Source organism: Pecten maximus, chromosome 14 (genome assembly GCF_902652985.1).
Source record: "Pecten maximus chromosome 14, xPecMax1.1, whole genome shotgun sequence".
Classification (NCBI taxonomy): domain Eukaryota; kingdom Metazoa; phylum Mollusca; class Bivalvia; order Pectinida; family Pectinidae; genus Pecten; species Pecten maximus.
The window spans coordinates 19,346,508-19,370,758 of record NC_047028.1 but is presented as its reverse complement, the minus strand read 5'-3'; the positions used below and the strand labels follow the sequence as shown (position 1 = coordinate 19,370,758).

Sequence of the window (24,251 nt, the reverse complement as noted above, 5' to 3'; positions counted from 1 at the left end):
TTCGATTTAAAAAAAAAGAACATTTTTTTTCATTATTATTCGTTTCCATTTATTTGTTTATTTTATTTATTTATTTATTTATTTATTTATTTATTAATGCATTGTTGCGTGGCTACGATTTCCAAAGTTAGTTTCGATAATTGTATTGTCGTTATCAAAATTGATTGCCGTAAACAAGTTTGTCCTAGGGGAGGAAACTCTAACTACAATATGTAAAATATGTATTCTATACGAGGAGGGGGAGGGGGAAGGGTGGAATTCAAAACTTCAAAGGGTGTCATTCAGTCTTGTCCTTTCCTGATCTCTCATAGAACAAATCATTATTACACCATTATGGTTCAGATTACTAAGACGGGTCGTTCTAGAAATGACTTTATTACCATAGTAAATTTTTATGTTTTAACGGTCATTGTTTTCGTTGCTATCAAAGACGATACTTGTCAAAATTTTACCGGAAACGTAATTATCTTTCTATTCTAACACGATTCGTTTCCAACGAATGTCTTGATTGGATATGGACAATATTCTATTCTGCAAAAGCACCATGACCAATTGTGTTATGGGCCGCATAATAAATTGAGTAACAAACTTTTCCAAATATTTAAGACATTATAATACGCAATGGTCAAACAATATCAAAAATATTTTTGAAGAATGTAATCTATAAGATGTTTTTGAAAATCATGAATTTACTAGTATACGTTGCTTAAAAAATACTGTTTTTCATACCCTAAAAACATGTTCATTTGTAATTAAAAAAAATGATGTTTTCAATTATCCGAAAGGGACCAATTACAGAATTTATAAACATGACTTAATTTCAGAAAAATATCTACTTGACCTCCCTCCTAAGCTAGCTAATTCCTATTGTAAATTTCGAACTTGTAACATTATATTACTAATTGAATACGGAAGATGGAATAACATCCCAAGAGAAAATAGAATCCGTACTCTGTGTAACCTGAATGAAATAGGAGACGAGCTCCATTATTTATTTTGGATACCGCCGGAAGTAGCCTGAGCCTCGTTATTGTAGTTTTCAAGGGGAATAACTCTGCATGAATTGCCATGGTTATTTACGATTGTGAAACTAGACTTTAGCGATCAACAAATAGCACTAAACAGAAAAACATATATATCTAGATACTATTATGAAAGACCAAGTACATTCAAATTTAATACCCTTTTTAATTTTGTAGTAGACGATGAATTGAAATCACTTGTGAAATTTATTAAACAAATAAGTATACGACTCAACAATATTTAAGATAATATCTTGCTTAACAAATGTATCCATGTATTATATCATATGTCCTGTACCAATTTTGTATGTTTATAATTCTCTACACTTTATATGTTTATGAGAATAAAATATTGTCATTGTCATTGCCTATTGAACTTAACTAAGCCACACCTCGTTTCTGATCAAGTTCACCTCTTAATAGAAATTCAACACTCCGCAAAATCTATTATTGATGCTGTACATTGCACAGATTCAGTTTGGTACCAAAACAAACCGTCGGCAGAAATACATTCCGAAATATAATGAAAACAATTTCCAGTGCCGCATCGCAACCAGGCTATTAGGATATTACATGCAAGTCTTTTTTTTTACCCTGATTTGAATAAAAAACAAATCTAATAATCTTCATATTAGGACAAGATACACGATTGTATTGTGCAGGCGAATGAGCGCGCGATGGGCGGTTGAAACGTAGTGTGTGCTATAGATATCGGGGTTAATATAAATTAGGAATTGAATATGAATACTATTAAAGCGGCTATAATGTTTTTAAAAAATCACGCGGAGAAAAAAATATAAAACATTATAATTTCCAACAGTTTGTTACATAACGAACACTTTCTATTTATTACTAAAATTAAAAGTGACTGCAGAAGTACTTGGTTGATATCTAAGAAACAAAAAATGTGAACAAAGCGGTCTTGATCTAATTCATATCTTATATAATAATATATTCATAGATCATAATAGGCCCTCGGCGAATTAATTATCGGCCGAGGGGGGTCGTTTTTACAACTTTACGTTATTTATTGTTGATTTATACCCTACATATTTGTGTAACTGTTCCATGTTCTATGTATATATGTGATCGTATGTAATTTACCTGTGTCTTGATAAAGGGGCAGATTGCCTCGAAAATTCGACAATTTACTTGTCTGTACTGTCGTTATTACTACTTGACAATTAATTAATAATATATTAATATATATATATATATACAGTATTACGTCTGGAAAATGTAATTTATATGCCATGACGTGACGTCAAATTCATTCTTTTTTGTAAATAGAAATATCCGAGAGGTTCTAATTCATTTTAATGGCCTAACAAAAGTTAAAGAATCTTAAATACCCGTCCATAACATAATGTCTGTATCGTGATTTAGACATACGTAAACTCGGAGAAAGATTAAACATTATTTATCTTTATTTCATTTAGCATGGAAGCTAAAGTAACAATTCCAGGGACAGAGATAAACAATACACATTTAAGATTGATTAAACAGTTATACGGTAGTAGAATCACTGTAATAATGCCTATAGGTATTACAAGACGTACAACAATGATTAGCTCAAAATAACATAATTAAACCGAGAACACCCGAACGGCGGCAGGGTCGTCTACTCGGATTCCAACAGAGCCGTCTATGAACGGGTGGATGTAAGGATCTTCTATACATATGTATCTTCCCGGAACTACGTCATTCCCACCAGAAGTAGGGTCGAGGATCGTCACGCTCCAGGTAAAACCCTACATATACCTCATCGCCATCTTTGTCCTGTAACGAAATACGTTTTGCGTTTATTAAATGAGAACAATATGCAAAGGTAGGTAAAAGGAAAAGAAATGTTATCGATAATGTAAACACCTAAGAATTCCGAAAGGTACAAGGATAAGGGTGTTCCGGGAGGAAAGCGTCTTCCGTTTCTAGATAAAATCCGTGTTGAATCACTTTCTCAGAATGTTATACTAGATTTATGTTTACATTCTCGACAAATCAAGTTATTTCCTATTTTTCCTCAGTTATCTGAACTGGTTGTTATATTTGGCTATATTGTTGATTACCGGGCAAAACGTCGAGTCACTGCCCTGCAGGTAGGGCGTAAGAATTGTACCTGCTGCCCCCATTGCATGATCGTAAGAGGCGACTAAATTTGGGATCTTATCTTTTCTCTTCTTTCTTAACAACTTTCTTCTTCCTAACGTCTCCCTTGTCACTGCCTCACTTTTGGCCTTTAGTTGAGCGTTTGCCCCTGTGAGGAAGGCTTTGGGTTCTGTCCCCTAGCCGAGACATACCAGAGTCTTTAAAAATGGTAGTTGCTACTCCTGCTTAGCGCTCAGCATATATGGAGTGGGACGACTGGTTTTCCCGTTGTCAGTATAATGTGACCGGGTGGGGTGTGCTGCTGGGTGTCTTCGACAGTATGCTTCAGTGAGGTAGCACTTTAAATCGGCAAAAGTTCCGGCCTATCACAAGGAGACTTTAACACGAACATACCGCAGCCTCCCAAAACACACATACGCACTCACCACACACATACATGTCGCACGCACGGGAGGCCGTCCTTAAATGACCTTAGCTGTTAATAGGACGTTAAACTAAATAAACCAAACCAAACGTCGAGTCACTAAACTAATACAATGAATGCTAATCAGTTGGATTTTAACATTTAATATATATTTAACCCGTCATTATAAAGTGAATCAGATGTTACAGATTGTTATTTCCATCAAATTCATTGAAAGAGAATCTCGACTTCTGCCTCAGGAACGAAGTTAACATGAATAATAACAACAATATGTAATTATCTATATCATATATCATATATGTTAATTAAATGACAAACATGTATGTACATTTCGCAGTTAGTGACCTATATTTGTACATTGGTATGATATTGAGATATCAAACATTTCAATGTAATGTCTTAATGGTTTGTCCCCGACGGACGTTACGCCTCTCAAAACATTTGCATGGTCTCTATGGTGATTTGTTAAACCACGTGACCTAATAAGTTTGATCAAAATCAATACCTTCTTAGGGAAAGAATTCACCATGTCAATAAAACATCTCAATTTTGCAAATTTTCGACTTCTTAGCATTCTGCGGGCAGAAACTCATGTAACGAGACAGCTATATCGCATCAACCTTACCTGTAGGAAAATGCAGTGTCGCATCATATATTGATGAAACCGCGATATAAACCCAACAGCAACTCTGGAGGTACCACGTGGCCTCATCCCGAACAGCTCGGGTGGGATCTCCCGGACAAAGTCCAAGATAGTACAGCCAGGAAAGGCCTTCCAGGCCAGACTCTTGGCTTTGTGAAGCGCACCTGGTGTAGCGAAGGACCGTCGTGATAGGTCTGGTGCTCCTGGCATAGGATGGAAGAAATGAGAAGCGTCATCGTGTGTGCTCGTTGACTTCGCTGATGCGAATGCGTTCGCTTCTCGGCGATAACCATCTGTTGTTATAGTATCAAAGACCTCCTCTTTCGTTTCTTTACATTGAAGTTTGTGTGATTTTCTATCTTTCTTTTGACACTCTTTGGAACAATAATCTACCTTCTTGCACCGACCACAGGTTTTTACGGAAGCGTTCGTTTTACCACATACGGAACATGTTTTGTATCGAGTACCATCTTTGTCGTCCTCATTTCTGTGTTCTCTGGTATCGGCCTTAAAAGTATGAAAACGGCCGGTTACTCTATCATGCAAAAAATGGAAAGTATCTTTATCCTGTCTCATAAAGTCCATAAACTGTTCATGCGGAATCCCATGTGCTGGTTCGGATGGGTATAAAACAGTTCCGGTTCCATTTTCATTTGTTGGAGCAAATGGGATGTCGTCAGGAGTTTGTTTTGCGCTTTCGGTTTCATTCCATTTTTGAATCTCTTTACACTTGACCTTGTGCTGACCTCTCCAATCTTCACGCTGACATACGGTGGAGCAGTAGTACACGTCCTGACATGCCGAACACCGCCGGAGACTTAGAGTTTTCTTGTTGCAATATCCACATTTGTTTTCCATGCCATTAAATCTGAAATAATAAATATAGCTTGTGTATATTTATGTAATAGTGAAAGATCTTCCAACAAACGTATGAATAAAATATATCCAAATCTGGTCAACCACAAAATCAGATTTGAATCTCATTAAAGTTGGATATCGTCAGCCTCCGTAACCTCCGGTGAAGATTTGGGGTGCGCTAGGGTAATTCGCCGGCTAGGGTTATATCATGTTGAACTTTCAACCAACCAGTTATAATATATTTGGCAAAATTTTGCCAGAATCTGCTTCCCCTCGAAAACTTTATGGCTGTAACTTTAAGTTGAATAGATGCTATCCGAGTGTAAACCAAACCACAATGACCGCGCCTATCGCCAGCCACTTCACGTCCTGGACGATGTACTTGGACTAAATTGGGGTAGTTTGTGTAATTTTTGATTGTTGTAACGGACAAAATCCCGGAAGGAAGTTTTAAAAGTAGCAAAGCAAAGATAGATCAGAGGCTATCGAACATTCCGGCATGTTTTCGATAGTCCGTTCAATATACACAAACTGCCGAACAGGCTGATCATCACTAAACAATTCCTTGCATTGTCGAGTGTATAATTTGTGCGGTCGTTAATAGCAGCAAATGAAATCGACAGGTATAAATAACCGCTACTCTCCCTATACAATAGAAAAAGCGGAGCTTCTGTATCGAATGCACCAAACCGGATGTCTACGGATAGTTTTGTAATGATTATAAACATGGGATAAACAAGCAAAGAAATAAATGATCGAAATTAGGTGCTGGTCGAAATTTGGATAATTTCTCCTAAAAAGAGAACAAATATGTGAATGTTGGAAAAAATATGTACCACACGTGTCTGCAGTTCGGGCACGTAACAATATCAATATTGTAATAAACACCTACCAGGTACAATGTCCGATACTTGACAATATTGTTAAACAGCAGACGATGTTACATACTCACCCACATGTATAGACTTCCCAGTCAGAATAACATCCTGTTGTTCTCAGTACGCCAGACACATTTATAAATAACACTACATACTTCTATCTTTAGACTATCTATAAACCATTAGATGGTCTTGCCTGCATGTAGACCTGTCATCTGGGATATTTCCCAGTAGGCTTACTGCTCTTCGAATTCTCAGAATCTTTCCTACTTTCGATTTAGATAAAGAGCTATATTAACACTTCATAGTACTTCTATTTTATACTTTCGTGTTTTCTAAAATGAATTCCGTGTAGTTAGGATTTAAAATTAGGTTTTTTAGTAGGATTTCAGGCTATTTTTTTATTTATTTTTACTTTTCGTAAACCCTTCTTCACATTGAAGAGGGTGTGTTGCAGGGGAGAGGGGAGGCAACTCCAATTAAATATTACAGCAATCAGCGTGCTGTATATATTATGTATAAATAGATTAGGTAACACCATAGCTGCAAAGTTGTTGTTTTTCATAAATACAGTAAATTACGGTTTGTGATACAAAACACCAGTCAATGTAAGGACCAATTCCACTAATTTTAAATTGTTCAAACTATCGTAAAGGCGCATTTGTAAGAACAGGTTTCTCGCACATTGTTTTCTCTGAGCGAAAAAAATAAATTTCACACCGAGCTACATCCGAGCACTATGAAAATGTTTGGTTGAAATCCCGTCGACCATGACCCCGCTCGACGCTGCATGCTTTCATCAGATCTTTTAAGAAAGCGTTCATCCAGGGTACTCTTGTACCATATGTGTTGGTAAATCCACAGGTACTTGTGGACATGATTATGATATTTTTAATTTAAATGTTACATTATAGACAAGTAAATTATTGTATTACAATCGCATGCTTAATTTAAAAAAAAAAAACATCGTACCTTGGCCTTATAAATACTAATTAGTATAGAGTAACATTTAAATTCAAAACATCATAATCATGTCCACAAGTACCTGTGGGTAAATCATTACAAATCGAACATTTGAACAGTACAGATAAGTTACACACCATTTCTTTTCGAAGCGATTGTACTGCGGAATGCTGCGATTGGGTGAATCGATAGGGTGCATAGGTTTATTGCTCTGATAATGCAGGGGTATTCATAACTTCATATAGCCCAGCATTACGGTGTATATGTGACAACAAAACCCCGTTTAGATGTGCGTCTCGGAGTCATAAGGAGATTTGATAACCGTTAAAGGAGCGGACGTCCGTGCATTACGTCGCGACGCCAAGATAGAGGCATACGTGACTCGCACCTCCATTCCCAAACTCAGACAGCGACGGAGACGGAACGTCAAGTTGTCCGCACTCAAGGTCGTCCATTCTGTCCAAGGAGGATTAGGGATCGGTTGCAGGATTTTCATTTAAGACCACGACGTCCCTATGTTGGTCCGCAACTTACGCAGTTACGACGCCAACGTCGAAGGCAGTGGCTGCTTGCACATGCACTAAATCGGTTTCGCGTGTTGGCTGAGTGTCTCGCTTTACAGGTCAGATGGACGACAATGTGTCTATCGACGTCCTTGTGAGCGATATTCTGACGAATGCGTAACGGAAAATGACAGATTCAGGGAAGATGATTCGGCGTAGGGTACCTTTGTTTGAACGGTATTCAATAGGACAACAAATATCATCAAAATATATCCAGTAATGATGAAATAATCGAGATACCCACACCATGAATGAACACATCATCAAAGAATCGTGTAAAATGATAACTATCGGAAATGAACTTGCGTTTCTTTTTTCTGCTAGTATAGTATATATAATGTTTTATTCATTCTAGTCGGTTCAATTTTCCACGAACCTCACTTTTCAACTTGGTTGAAATAACCATTTAATAAAAGCTTTCCGTTTAGAACAGCAGTTTCAAAAAAAAAAAACGTTCCACGTAATGCCATCTTCAGATACCCATGGTGTCAACAACCAGGCCCTTGTGTCATCAATAATTCTCAATTTAAGACAAAAACCCTCAATTCTCCTCTTTTTTTTTCTTTTTTTTTTTCATTGATTAAAAATTTCAGCCAAGATCCGGGGTGCGTGGTTGGCTGCTCCCTACGCGTGTCGGTTTGTGTTTCTCGAGAAGCTGAGAAACGGACTGGTCTGTGCTACTTGTATCCATCTTTACTCTAAATGCTCTGGATGATATGCGATGGACCTCCCATATGTTTTCATTGAGGTAGTCACCAACTATTACAAGGAGACCCTGCCTCAAAACACCTGGCTACAAACAATGACGAAAATAACATCAGTGTTGCGATGGTGCATTGCGCGGTTATGACAACTACCGCAAAATTCACAGTCCGGATACAGGGGCACGTCTAGTCTTATATTTAGTGTTATATAGGTATTTCTAGCTATTTTTTTTTTTTAATTATAAGACTATACATGCCCCTGTGGTTCGGACATGCCTTTGCCGTAATGTTTGCGGATCTGGAGGTCAAAATGATCCATAATTAATCCTGTGTGTGATTATGTTGACTTTAAAGGCACGCTTCAAGGATTCCTGTGAAGTCCGAATGACTCCAAGTTCACGGATTGAGCATCGGATCCCTAAAAACTTTGCACCTAGATTACTTCACTTTTCAAACTAGTTCAAACAATCTTCTGCGGATAACATAAACATCATTCTCACTACAATCTAAAGAATGTGTTATTATAAACAAGGATAAAGTCAAGATAATACAGCATATTTATAAAAAAATAAATCATAAAAATCAATATCATATTTGTACATAGGAATCCATTTTTATTTAATCAATTCAGTAACAAACACCACTTTAATTAAAACAATGTTTAAATTATCTAACATATTTCAATTTAAAAAAGATAGCATTGACTCTAGATAAAGGGGCATAAATTAAAATTGAATACACATTTTCCCTTCGATTGCTAAATATTTTGAAATGATATGCAGTACGGATTTTTTAGTAAACACCCAAACAAAAGTAACTAATGATTGAAAAGTGTGAACAAATCGACTCATTATAAACCGGCTAGTTCGTAGTAAGGACACGACATGATGCCTGGTAGGATCTCTGCATAAGGAAGGGAAGTAACTCCATTCAATATATTCACATTCTACGTAGGTATAATGTTAACGATAAAGAGCATCGCTCGGGGGTTGAACGGCTACTGAAAGATAAGCTCTTAAAATAAATAAAATCTAACATTAGTGTTTATTTAGAGTCAACAAATCAAGGATTGGTCCATACGGAATAACTAGCTGAGCATTGTTCATTCTGAAGGCATGTATTACATATTTTGCGGTACTAATGTAGTAAACGAGTATTATCCGACAATCAAATTCACAAATATTGGCGTCAAACATGCTCAGGACCTGGCTTTGTGTTCCTCGCTTTGTATATATAATACCCTGGTTCGTGCCAAGTCTGTTGTGCACAGTTAATGGAACAGAATTATCGATTTCGTTGTTATTTACTTTTAACATGTACCGATACCTCTTTGTTCGTGTAAAATAAAATACATTGACATAGGTTTTACTCGACTCCGGCTAGACTTTTAAAATCAATAGTTTGTAATATGGCCGCAATATATGGCCTTTATTCTGCACGACCAGTACAATATCGACCACTAGTACATACAATGAATATTATAATGTCGGATATTTTTATATTAACAATTTTAAAGAAAGATATGTCCTGCGTGGAGACACGTTTACAATACCGTACCTATATTTGGCTGCTATGACAGCAGTCTTGATACCCCCCCCCCCCCCTTATTGTCAAAAGTAAAATGTAAGAATTTTTAATTATCACCAGTGGCGGTCAGAGGAACAACGTGTATTTATCATTTCTCAAACATTAGCAAAACACAAAACACTCTTATTCTTTTTCAATTACGTCTCTAATAACTCGATGAGATCTACATTTGGGGGGGGGGGGGGGGGGTGTTAATATTAATCTGACAGTTTAGGGGTACGCACAGTGGTTCCTTTGCCGCCCTTACATTTCACATGTTCCTACTCTCAGCAGTAGCCTACAACGGAAATAAATTAATGTTGATGCACACAGGTAAAGCACTAAACACGGAACACACTCCAAGTGAAACAGTTTTCAGCGCTACATCTAGAGTTCGATTGTGCGGGTTGGTCCTATTTTTTCTAGATAGCACAAAACATCGTATCATGTACGACTCTTACACCACATCATTATACGAACGTCTCATTTTGTTAGTTAAAACAAAGCAAAACAAAAATACTCAAGCGAAGGAGTTTCATTGATCCTGAAATAAGGATACATGTGTAGACTATGCGTAGTGTTCCATACTACTGATTTGGTTTAGATACAAAAAAATAAAGACTGAATTTTAAAATGATGCTCTCAAGTGTTCTAGGTTTAGAGTATATATCGTAAAATAAAGAAAGATGTTTAACTGTAATGCTGGCTCCACTTAGGTTACAACACTTTCTCTGTGGCCGTAACAGTATATCAGTTTGTTTAACGTCGGACGGATTTACAACATGGTATATTTGCAAATTATACCACAGCAATTTGTATTGTTTTAAATATTGGACGGAGTTACGATTATCTGTCTTAAGTACTACACCGGGTGTTAATGTTCGCAACATACAGAACACACAAGAACGCTTTACGACAACTTGGACTAACCGCGTAGCTCAGTCCGGTACGTATAGAATGGGTAACCATGTACGTATCTACCTTGGTATAAGGCTGTGTCCGTTAATAGAAATATTAAAACATGCAAAAACTGCCATATTTTGACCAAACGTGCTCTATTTGGTCAATTTAGTCACCGAATCGTTGGTAGTTCCCACGTATAAAGGCTGTATATGATAACCTTGGGCATTTCAGGTTCCCAATTAAAACAGACCTGTTCGAGACTCAGTCTCGGCTGCTTTCTCATAAACTGTTATTGCCCTGGATACACATTTTTTTTGTGATGAACCCAAAGAAATCGTTGATGAACGAGTTTGTAATATAACAGGACCTGGACATTACTACAGTATTGATGTTAGGTCGTTTGAATGTTGATGCCACTATATATACATGTACATGCATATCGAGAGCTAAAGTCCTCGTCAACATGTCTACATATACACACAAAACACTTAAATAGCAGTCACGCTATGTTTAACACAGCGTCCGTCGAATTCAGCGAGAATGTAGTCAATTCAGACAGGTATGGGTATCACGTGTTTAGGTACTGTTCCGTCTATCATCCGTGACAGAGAAGATGATTGGATGTTCAGACAGGCATTGGTATCACGTGTTTAGGTACTGTTCCGTCTATCATCCGTGACAGAGAAGATGATTGGATGTTCAGACAGGCATTGGTATCACGTGTTTAGGTACTGTTCCGTCTATCATCCGTGACAGAGAAGATGATTGGAGGTTCAGACAGACATTGGTATCACGTGTTTAGGTACTGTTCAGTCTATCATTCGTGACAGAGAAGATGATTGGAGGTTCAGAGAGGCATTGGTACCACGTGTTTAGGTACTGTTCCGTCTATCATCCGTGACAGAGAAGATGATTGGAGGTTCAGACAGGCATGAGTATCACGTGTTTAGGTACTGTTGCGTCTATCATCCGTGACAGAGAAGTTTGGAGGTTCAGACTCGGTTGTGTTATTCTTGTTATCTACTCCGTAAATTGCTATAGCATTGGCTTTCTGGATTTTTGAGATTAACCCGAAAATAAAGCTGAATGAAACAATTTGAACGATAGCAAGAATTGGACAGTACCATTTCAACAATGTCGTGTGGGTGTTGATAGCATTGTACAAAGTGTCATAGCACGGACTCACAAACAAACTGTAGGATCTTACATCAGTTGCAAGCGTCACATTGACATCGATACATTTCCGTTCCTTACGTCGCCAATCCGACTCGCACTTACAGCTATCTAATGCTGTCGTTGATATTGTTTCTGAGAAATTATATGTATCTGACGAGTCGCTTATCCAATCACGATAACCGTCTATCCCGCAACATCTGAACTCTTTCTGCATTTCTGTCCAGCATTCCAGTCGTTCTTTCTGATCGTCTTCCTCCTTTTCGTTGCTGATAAGCCAATGAGTCGAAGTCATACTATTACGGAAAGTCTTGTCATCGAGTTTATGTTTATCAACCGTTGACACAATGGCGGCAGACAACTCCAGTGCTATCAGGAGCACAAAAAAGATGGCAAATGGTCGTAGAGTAGGTGTGTTCTTCGCTTTGGAGGAGGACAGCGCCCCTAATGAACATACACAAATGTTAAGCACTCCAGAGACCAGGACCAAGACACTCGCGACATGGATCTGATAGTTAACGAAACAGTCTATCACCACACGAAGTCGCACAATTAGCCATATCCCAATGCTCAGAGACGCCAGACCTTCCAGGAGGTAGACGAACAGGAAAGCCAACATCAACCGTTTAAAAAGTTTAGCCTTTTCTTTTAAGGCAAAATGCGGTACTTTGGTATTCAACATACTGTACTTTTGTTTTGTCAAGTGATTATGTTGTCTCTATTCGGTACAGGATAAGTCATGCCCTGCAAATAGAAGAGGCAAACATGATTGCAAAGTTCACCACATGCAGTCATCGCTAAATACTTGCAATAAAAACTTTTTAAATATATTTCAAAAGAGGCATGTCACATACAGATTAAGAAGTACCAACTTCAGCAAAATAAATTTTAGTCAGAGAAAAAAAAATTAAAATAGACATTATTAGAACAATACATTATGTTTACTGACTTTATAATGACATTATATTTAATGACTTAAACGGGACATTATATTTACTGACTTTATAGGGACATTATATTTACTGACTTTATAGGGACATTATATTTACTGACTTTACAGGGACATTATATTTACTGTCTTTGCTGGGACATTATATTTACTGACTTTACTGGGACATTATATTTACTGACTTTACAGGGACATTATATTTACTGACTTTACTGGGACATTATATTTACTGACTTTACTGGGACATTATATTTACTGACTTTACTGGGACACTATATTTACTGTCTTTACATGGACATTATATTTACTGACTTTATAGGGACATTATATTTACTGAGTTTACTGGGACATTATATTTACTGACTTTACAGGGACAATATATTTACTGACTTTACTGGGACATTATATTTACTGTCTTTACAGTGATATTATATTTACTGTCTTTATAGGGACATTATATTTACTGACTTGATAGGGACATTATATTTACTGACTTTACAGGGACATTATATTTACTGACTTTACTGGGACATTATATTTAATGACTTTACAGGGACACTATATTTACTGACTTTACTGGGACATTATATTCACTAACTTTACAGGGACATTATATTTACTGACTTTATTGGGACATTATATTTACTGACTTTACTGGGACATTATATTTACTGACTTTACATGGACCTTATATTTACTGTCTTTACTGGGACATTATATTTACTGACTTTACAGGGACATTATATTTACTGACTTTACAGGGACATTATATTGACTAACTTTACAAGGACATTATATTGACTGACTTTACAAGGACATTATATTTACTGACTTTATATGGACATTATATTTACTGACTTTACTGGGACATTATATTTACTGTCTTTACAGGGACATTATATTTACTGACTTTACAGGGACATTATATTTACTGACTTTACTGGGACATTATATTTACTGACTTTACTGGGACATTATATTTACTGACTTTACTGGGACATTATATTGACTGACTTAACTGGGACATTATATTTACTGACTTTACCGGGACATTATATTTACTGATTTTACAGGGACACTATATTTACTGACTTTACAGGGACATTATATTGACTGACTTAACTGGGACATTATATTTACTGACTTTACTGGGACATTATATTGACTGACTTAACTGGGACATTATATTTAATGACTTTACAGGGACATTATATTTACTGACTTTACCGGGACATTATATTTACTGATTTTACAGGGACACTATATTTACTGACTTTACAGGGACCTTATATTTACTGACTTTACTGGGACATTATATTTACTGACTTTACTGGGACATTATATTTACTGACTTTACAGGGACATTATATTAAGTGACTTTACAGGGACATTATATTTACTGACTTTACATGGACATTATTTTTACTGTCTTTACAGGGACATTATATTTAGTGACTTTACAGGGACAATATATTTACTGACTTAACCGGGACATTATATTTACTGTCTTCACAGGGACATTATATTTACTGACTTTACAGGGACATTATATTTACTGACTTTACTGGGACATTATATTCACTGACTTGATAGGGACATTATATTTACTGACTTTACAAGGACATTATATTCACTGACTTTACTGGGACATTATATTTACTGACTTTACTGGGACATTATATTTACTGACTTTACTGGGACATTATATTTACTGACTTTACTGGGACATTATATTCACTGACTTTACAGGGACATTATATTTACTGACTTTACTGGGACATTATATTTACTGACTTAACTGGGACATTATATTTACTGACTTTACAGGGACATTATATTTACTGACTTTACTGGGACATTATATTTACTGACTTAACTGGGACATTATATTTAATGACTTTACAGGGACATTATATTTACTGACTTTACAAGGACATTATATTCACTGACTTTACTGGGACATTATATTTACTGACTTTACTGGGACATTATATTCACTGACTTTACTGGGACATTATATTTACTGACTTGATAGGGACGTTATATTTACTGTCTTTTTACGGACATTACATTTACTGACTTGATAGCGACATTATATTTACTGTCTTTTTAGGGACATTATATTTACTGACTTGATAGCGACATTATATTTACTGTCTTTTTAGGGACATTATATTTACTGACTTTATAGGGACATTATATTTACTGACTTTACAGGGACATTATATTTACTGACTTTACTGGGACATTATATTTACTGACTTTATAGGGACATTATATTTACTGTCTTTTTAGGGACATTATATTTACTGACTTGATAGCGACATTATATTTACTGTCTTTTTAGGGACATTATATTTAATGACTTGATAGGGACATTATATTAACTGACTTTACAGGGACATTATATTTACTGACTTTACTGGGACATTATATTTACTGATTTTACAGGGACTTTATATTTACTGACTTTGCTGGGACATTATATTTACTGACTTAACTGGGACATTATATTTACTGACTTTACAGGGACACTATATTCACTGACTTGACAGGGACATTATATTTACTGTCTTTACTTGGACATTATATTTACTGACTTTACTGGGACATTATATTTACTGACTTTACAGCGACATTATATTTACTGACTTGATAGGGACACTATATTTACTCCCATTCCTAAGACATTATATTCACTGACTTTACTTTGACATTATATTTACTGACTTTACAGGGACATTATATTCACTGACTTTACCGGGACATTATATTTACTGACTTGATAGGGACATTACATTTACTGACTTTACTGGGACATTATATTTACTGGCTTTACTGGGACATTATATTTACTGACTTTACCGGGACATTATATTTACTGACTTTATTGGGACATTATATTTACTGACTTCACAGGGACATTATATTTACTGACTTTACGGGGACATTATATTCACTGTCTTTACACGGACATTATATTTACTGACTTTACAGGGACATTATATTTACTGACTTTACAGGGACATTATATTCACTGACTTTACAGGGACATTATATTCACTGACTTTACTGGGACATTATATTTACTGACTTTATAATGACATTATATTTACTGACTTTACTTTGACATTATATTTACTGACTTTACTGGGACATTATATTTACCGACTTTACACAGATATTATATTTACTGACTTTACAGGAACATTATATTTACTGACTTTACAGGGACATTATATTTACTGACTTTACAGGGACATTATATTTACTGACTTTACAGGGACATTATATTTACTGACTTTACTGGAACATTATATTTACTGACTTTACTGTGACATTATATTTACTGTCTTTACTGGAACATTATATTTACTGACTTTACTGTGACATTATATTTACTGACTTCATATCGACATTATATTTACTGACTTGATAGGGACATTATATTCACTGAGTTTACTGGGACATTATATTCACTGACTTTACTGGGACATTACATTTACTGACTTTACAGGGACATTATATTTACTGACTTTACTGGGACATTATATTTACTGACTTTACAGGGACATTATATTTACTGACTTTACAGTGACATTATTTTTACTGTCTTTTCAGGGACATTATATTTACTGGCTTTACTGGGACATTATATTTACTGACTTTGCTGGGACATTATATTTACTGTCTTTACCGGGACATTATATTTACTGTCTTTACATGGACATTATATTTACTGACTTTATAGGGACATTATATTTACTGACTTTACTGGGACATTATATTTACTGATTTTACAGGGACATTTTATTTATTGACTTTACTGGGACATTATATTTACTGACTTTACATGGACATTATATCTACTGACTTGATAGGGACATTATATTTACTGACTTTACTGGGACATTATGTTTACTGACTTTACTGGGACATTATATTTACTGACTTTACAGGGACATTATATATACTGACTTTACAGGGACATTATATTAACTGACTTTACAGGGACATTATATTTACTGACTTAACTGGGACATTATATTTACTGACTTGATAGGGACATTATATTTACTGACTTTACTGGGACATTATATTTACTGACTTTACTGGGACATTATATTTACTGACTTAACTGGGACATTATATTTACTGACTTGATAGGGACATTATATTTACTGACTTTACAGGGACATTATATTAACTGACTTTACAGGGACATTATATTTACTGACTTAACTGGGACATTATATTTACTGACTTGATAGGGACATTATATTTACTGACTTTACTGGGACATTATATTTACTGACTTTACTGGGACATTATATTTACTGACTTTACTGGGACATTATATTTACTGACTTTACTGGGACATTATATTTACTGTCTTGACAGGGACATTATCTTTACTGGGACACTATATTTACTGACTTTAGTGGGACATTATATTCACTGACTTTACACGGACATTATATTTACTGACTTTACAGGGACATTATATTTACTGACTTTACTGGGACATTATATTTACTGACTTTACAGGGACATTATATTTACTGACTTTACAGGGACATTATATTTACTTACTTTACAGGGACATTATATTTACTGACTTTACAGGGACATTATATTTACTGACTTGATAGCGACATTATATTTACTGTCTTTACAGGGACATTATATTTACTGACTTTACTGGGACACTATATTTACTGACTTTACTGGGACATTATATTTACTGACTTTACTGGGACATTATATTTAATGACTTTACAGGGACATTATATTTACTGTCTTTACAGGGACATTATATTTACTGACTTGATAGGGACATTATATTTACTGTCTTTACAGGGACATTATATTTACTGTCTTAACAGGGACATTATATTTACAGACTTGATAGGGACATTATATTTACTGTCTTTACAGGGACATTATATTGACTGACTTTACAGGGACATTATATTTACTGTCTTGACATGGACATTACATTTACTGTCTTTACAGGGACATTATATTTACTGACTTTATATGGACATAATATTTACTGTCTTTACAGGGACATTATATTTACTGACTTGATAGGGACATTATATTTACTGACTTTACAGGGACATTATATTTAGTGACTTGACTGGGACATTATATTTACTGACTTTACCGGGACATTATATTAACAGACTTTACTGGGACATTATATTTACTGTCTTTACAGGGATATTATATTTACTGTCTTGATAGGGACATTATATTTACTGACTTTACCGGGACATTATATTTACTGACTTTACTGGGACATTACATTTACTGAGTTTACTTGGACATTATATTTACTGACTTTACAGGGACATTATATTTACTGACTTTACTTGGACATTATATTTACTGACTTTACAGGGACATTATATTTACTGACTTGACTGGGACATTATATTTACTGTCTTGACAGGGACAATACATTTACTGTCTTTACAGGGACATTATATTTACTGACTTTATATGGACATTATATTTACTGTCTTTACAGGGACATTATATTTACTGACTTGATATGGACATTATATTTACTGTCTTTACAGGGACATTATATTTACTGACTTTATATGGACATTATATTTACTGACTAGACTGGGACATTATATTTACTGACTAGACTGGGACATTATATTTACTGACTTTATATGGACATTATATTTACTGACTTTACAGGGACATTATATTTACTGACTTTACAGGGACATTATATTTACTGACTTTACAGGGACATTATATTTACTGACTTTACCGGGACATTATATTTACTGACTTTACAGGGACAATATATTTACTGACTTGACTGGGACATTATATTTACTGACTTTACATGGACATTATATTTACTGACTTTACCGGGACATTATATTTACTGACTTCACCGAGACATTATATTGACTGACTTTACTGGGACATTATATTTACTGACTTTACATAGACATTATATTTACTGACTTTACATGAACATTATATTCACTGACTTTACTGGGACATTATATTTACTGACTATACATGGACACTATATTTACTGTCTTCACAGGGAAATTATATTTACTATCTTTTTATTTTTAATTTATTTTTTATTCATTTTCAAATTTTGTTTACAAAACATGACATATACAAAATACACGAGTAAACACAAATATTCACACTTTATACATCCACAGTTACATTTTCACTCCACCCAAATAAATAATGTAGTTAAAATTAAACTTTGCTCAAAAGGCATTATGTCAGTGGAATAAGAGTATAAGCAAACAAAAGAGAGAAAAAGGAATAAACAAACAAAATAGTATATACAAAAACAACTGAAAACAGAAAGGATACAATACAATAAATCTAGATCAGAGATGTTGTACATTTGTATTCTCATTTTAGATTTGTAGCCCCTGCTGTATTTGTGTGTCAATATGTATTTTGTTTTTAATGTTACTTTTGGATATTAACATTTTGTGCACTTTTAACTCAAAATCAAAATGATTTTTTGGACTGTTCATATAAGGTTAGTAAGTTTATTAATTTGCTTGCCAAAGATGAATTCCTGTTTATCGAATCTAAGACTCAGGTTTTCAGTAGTACCTAATAATGATCCTTAATTATTCTATCAAATTTGATATACATTGTATACTCACAATCCTATAAAAGATGTATACTTGTTTCAGGATGAGAATTACAAAATGTACATCAGTTATTGTGATTTTTTTTTTTAATTTTGAATAAAAAAGTTTGTATAGTCAAAACTCTGTGGTTAAATCTAAATTGCAGCCATTGAAATTTGGAACTACATGTAGTATAAGTGTTAAAAGGATACTCTCTTGACTGGGGCATTGTACCAGGTATTTATGTTTTAATGATGGTTACAAACATTTAGTTTCCAGCTTGTGATATATCATAGATTGAGTTGTAGTGTTTAGAAGATTTTATAAGCACATGTACACATGGCATGACTAAATATTAGTTGTAGATGTGTATATATATACATGTAAACACTGTATGCATGTAAAGGCTATTGGAATGTGAATATTGTGTATATACATGTATATCGGATAAAAAGGATTATTTATAGATACACAAATGTACCGAGTAATACAAACCTCAACCAGTGTATTAATATGATATGAAGGAAATTCTCTGGGACATAATGTGAAATGTTGTCCTTTTTTAGGGACATATACTAAGAATGAAATCAAGAAAATTTAAGAATTTGTACGATCAAAAAATATAACAAGAATCACGTTAACCTTTATTGAGTGGTTAAGTTACACAGTCTATTCAACAGTAAAATGTACACATGTGTCATCCAAAAAAATGAAATAATTAAGCTGTTTTCTTGGTAGACTGATCATCAGTTTGAGAAAACTTGTATGTTGACCAAATATTCAGTTTATATTCAGCATGAAAGTGGTATACATATGTACACTGTAGACTTGTTTCATTGATCACACATGTTCTATGAAATTGATCGATTTTCAATCGTGTATGTAACCTATATATACATGTATAAGCACTAAGGCAAGGGTTAAAAGTTAACGTTGCTCAAAGTCTAATTGATGCATAACTTGAATCTTAATATTTTCAAAAGATTAGATAATTAAATATAAAATTCATAGAGACTTAAAATAAGAAAGGAAAATGTATGTACATGTAATTGTCCCATCGACTAAAGATATTGTTAGATTTTTCCAAGATAAAGTTTGAACCAAAGGATTATAATAGTTGAGATCTGAAATCACTAATGTCAGGGGAAATTAAAATATTCTAAACATAAAATACAATCGCATCAATTTAATTCAATTTGATATTTCACTAAATTAGACCCAACAATATTTCTGTTTTCATGAAATGAAGATGATATACATCATACATAAATATTTTTACAAAATGATGTACATAAATGTATTTCAAATCATAAATGTGAGTTGACACAATAAATTATATACATATATATGTATATAAGCTTTAGATAGATCATGTTGACATCATCCCAGACTATAGTTGAAAACATACGAGCGTACAGGTACAGCATATATGTATAGCATGTGTGATGACAACATGTATTCTGTAGATTAATTAATTGTAAATTATTAAATAAATGTTAACGCATATACAGTGTACATGTACAACTGTATTATGCCTTGATGAATAAAAAAATTAAATTCAACATAAATTAAGTAACAATAGATTGAATGAAAGTGACAAATACTAACCTGTCTGTGTGAACGTACCCAGATTATTTCAACATATTTAAAAACATCAATGTATTTCATAATGCAGTGGTCTATAAATAGAACAGTGTATGTATAATGACGACATTTAAATTCATCGACATTAGCTGATCTGATATGTACATAATAGTACAATAATTACAAACATATTACCTGCATAATCCTTATAACTAACAACACTTAATACGATGGAACTTTAAACCACCAACAAAGAAGAATTCACCTGTCAAAGTTCTATCGTACTCCTGACTGAAAGTGGGTCATCTTTGACAATGAAGTACATGTCACGATTTTAAACTTCAATTAAAATCACTGACTGGATGTTGTGGGTCAAATGCCATCAGGTGAAATAATATAGAGATCACAGCGGACTACATATAGACAAATACGAGGACTAGGATGATATTAAAAAGCGTACCTTCTCCCATCTCGCTGACGCAGCCTTCCTCCAAAACAGGTAGATAGAACTAATCGATTATTGGAGTGTTAAGGTAAACAATGCATCTAGGGTCCACGTATGTTTACAGTCAACGAGCTGGCAGCGCAGAGTCAGAAAATCCTCACCTTTGACACGCTTGAACGCTGAGGTCATTGTAAATTAAAGAACCCGACAAATATTCCGGATTGCAAAGAAAAATCATCATCGCTAGCTCGTGAACCAACACGAGAGCTCATTGAAATGACGTATATTGCAGTGTACTTTGTTTATCTATTTAGGAGAGATATGTTAAGCTAACTGATAAAAACATGCATATCAAATTAAATATATTCATGCCCTGCGCAGTTATAAAATAATAATATATTTTTCATGAATCATGAATTTACAGTTGAGTGTAAGCTAACCTGTACACCCTAGTGCACTCCTAGTGCACTACATTTAAACTAGTAGTGCACTACATTTAAGCTACAGGTAAACTAGTAGTGCACTACGTCCAGTCAGGTGTGACCACACTTCCCCCTATACAGGCACAGGTCCTAGCCTCGTCTGTCAATACATCCAATATATAATCTGTGTTAGATACCTGTAGTTGTTACATATATAGCCCTGTGTAAATTGACTGCCTTATATCTGTCATCCTGACTTTACCAGGTATATCTAAATGTTGATAAAATTTGATCTTATATTAACTCAAAATAAAATTGGCTGCGGTTCTTATATATATTGCACAAGAGGAATTAAAACTCTATCTATATAACAGCCATACAAACAGGATATTTCTAAATGTCTTAAAGGTCGTCTCACTATGAACACCCGAGTTTTACAATTATATCAGATGCTACAGCGCCGACAAACAGTGATTATGATTGATTTAAAACAAGAAAAGAAAAGACTAGGGTATATTTTTATACAATACCAAAATTTAAATACTGTATGTAATAACAACCCTCCAAAGTTTTAACTTCTAATTTTGTCTTTAAAATTGCATCCCGAAAAATGCTATCGTGTTCCACCTCTACCAACAGTCGCGTTGACTTTTTCGCGGGATACGAAAAGTAGTTGTGTATAGGTATATATATGTTTTCGTGTATCGAGTACATACAAGTAAACAATATGGGGTATCCGGTTCTAATATTACATACATATATGTACAAGCGATTTCGGAAGACAACAGTGAACAATAACGGTCTTTAAATATTATACAATAATAGTAAGCTTACTTAGTATAGTCCCTGCGTCACAGACCCAATGTGCCTGTACAATAGGCCTACTGATCCAGTCGTTGGATTATAAGCAGGTACATGTATATTGTGTACAGTACATTCATTTGTATAGTAGGTTAAAAAATAATTAATTCATGCTACAGACGTACATATGTTTTGATCATTTTAACAGTTAACAAAATCGAATTATCTTGGTCTCCGTCTGACTCTGGTTCTTGGAGTATTTTATTTTGTCTGTTTCAATACTCGAGTAATTCAATTTTGCAGCAAGAATGACAGCACTATTTTATTCTTTTTCATTTCTTGGTTTTAATTAGAATTTTTTTTATAGGTAATTGGAAACCTCGGCCCTGCACAATGTCAGCCGGGCCGAGGTGCCTCGGTATAAGTCGGTGTAAAAGTAAAAGTCGGCCAATTTTTATACAGTTTTGTGACCGTGTATAGGCTATCGGCACTGTAACATCTTTAATATACCGAAAGGAAAATGAAACGCATTTAGAAATTGCACGGATTATATACTACGGGAAATCAAAAGATGTCATAGAATGTAATTATGGTGTAATTGAAAGTCAAATTTCTGATTGATCCAAAGCTACCCCTTTCAAAATAAATAACGTTTTTGGCCCATCTGTGTCGTGTATACCCCCATGAACTGCAGTGGTTGCAAGGACACTTTTGTGCATTTAATTGGTCAGGGTATTGACCCTGTGGGATACGCTTCATTCCTCACCCAGCGCCAACGTTAACTAATCGACTTTGACTACAGAGTTCGGCCTATGATTGTTTTATCGAGGAGAGGTCAGATCTACCTGAAATTTAATTGCACCATTATTACATCTTATTACAACTTCTTTATTTCTCGAAATCTAATCGCGTTTCTTTCCCCTTTCAGTACATATTGTGCAATACGCTGTCCTGTTTTTTCTCTCCATTTAACAACATGAATGTCTGATCTATATATCATTCTGGCTTTCTTGACAGTAACGAAAAATAAAGTAACAACACATGGTCAGAGGATAATTCATGGCAAGTTTAATACACACACAGAAGCTAAACTATAGTAAAAACTTGTTCATAGGTCACAAAAAGAGATGATGTTTGAGAAGTCTTCATACAATGGAGGGTATAATGTCCCCTCGTCCGCGTTCAGGTACCACCGTACACTGCCCGTGTGTTTCCTTTCCAGATAAGCTCTAATACATGACCCATGGACACCCTGTTCTGTCATCCTAGCATAGTGACCTGGCTATCTTTTTTTCCTCGAGAGTTGTGTCCTTTCTCAGATGCGCCGCGAGATGATTTACCCAGCAGCTGACATTGACCTTGGTCAAGGCACCCTGGTGTAGGCCAAACAGGGTCACTTACTCACCCATGGACAGGCACAACTGCTGATGAAATAAATGACGTTTTACAGCAGCAATGCGACAGAATCAACTTAGTCATATTCTGATTTACACAGCATCTGACATTGACCTTAATTGGTCAAGACCCCCTGGTGAAGGCCAGACAGGGCCATTGTCTGGTAATGGTAAAACGTCATAGACTAGAAACATAAATAAAACGAGGAACG

General features: G+C 34.8%; 2 protein-coding genes across 2 annotated transcripts; both read right to left on the bottom strand.

Annotated features, from left to right (window-relative positions):
- Positions 1-2,427: 2,427 nt before the first annotated feature.
- LOC117342621 lies at positions 2,428-6,161 on the bottom strand. Its single transcript, XM_033904820.1, has 3 exons — positions 6,006-6,161; positions 4,178-5,063; positions 2,428-2,801 (listed from the first exon to the last, which is right to left on the bottom strand). The coding sequence occupies exons 2-3, from the start codon at positions 5,051-5,053 to the stop codon at positions 2,724-2,726; spliced, it is 954 nt and encodes a 317-aa protein (XP_033760711.1). The 5' UTR covers positions 5,054-5,063; positions 6,006-6,161; the 3' UTR covers positions 2,428-2,723.
- Positions 6,162-9,924: 3,763 nt separating this feature from the next.
- LOC117342454 (tetraspanin-4-like) lies at positions 9,925-21,580 on the bottom strand. The gene is made up of 2 exons (XM_033904615.1): positions 21,438-21,580; positions 9,925-12,547 (listed from the first exon to the last, which is right to left on the bottom strand). Exon 2 carries the CDS (start codon positions 12,483-12,485, stop codon positions 11,577-11,579), a length of 909 nt encoding a protein of 302 aa, XP_033760506.1. The 5' UTR covers positions 12,486-12,547; positions 21,438-21,580; the 3' UTR covers positions 9,925-11,576.
- Positions 21,581-24,251: the final 2,671 nt, after the last annotated feature.

Coding starts and splice junctions, on each gene's coding strand:
- LOC117342621 (XM_033904820.1), bottom strand. CDS start 5,053: ATGGAAAACAAATGTGGATATTGCAACAAGAAAACTCTAAGTCTCCGG. Junction 2,802..4,177: donor GACACTGCATTTTCCTACAG/GTAAGGTTGATG, acceptor ATTTCGTTACAG/GACAAAGATGGCGATGAGGT.
- LOC117342454 (XM_033904615.1), bottom strand. CDS start 12,485: ATGTTGAATACCAAAGTACCGCATTTTGCCTTAAAAGAAAAGGCTAAA.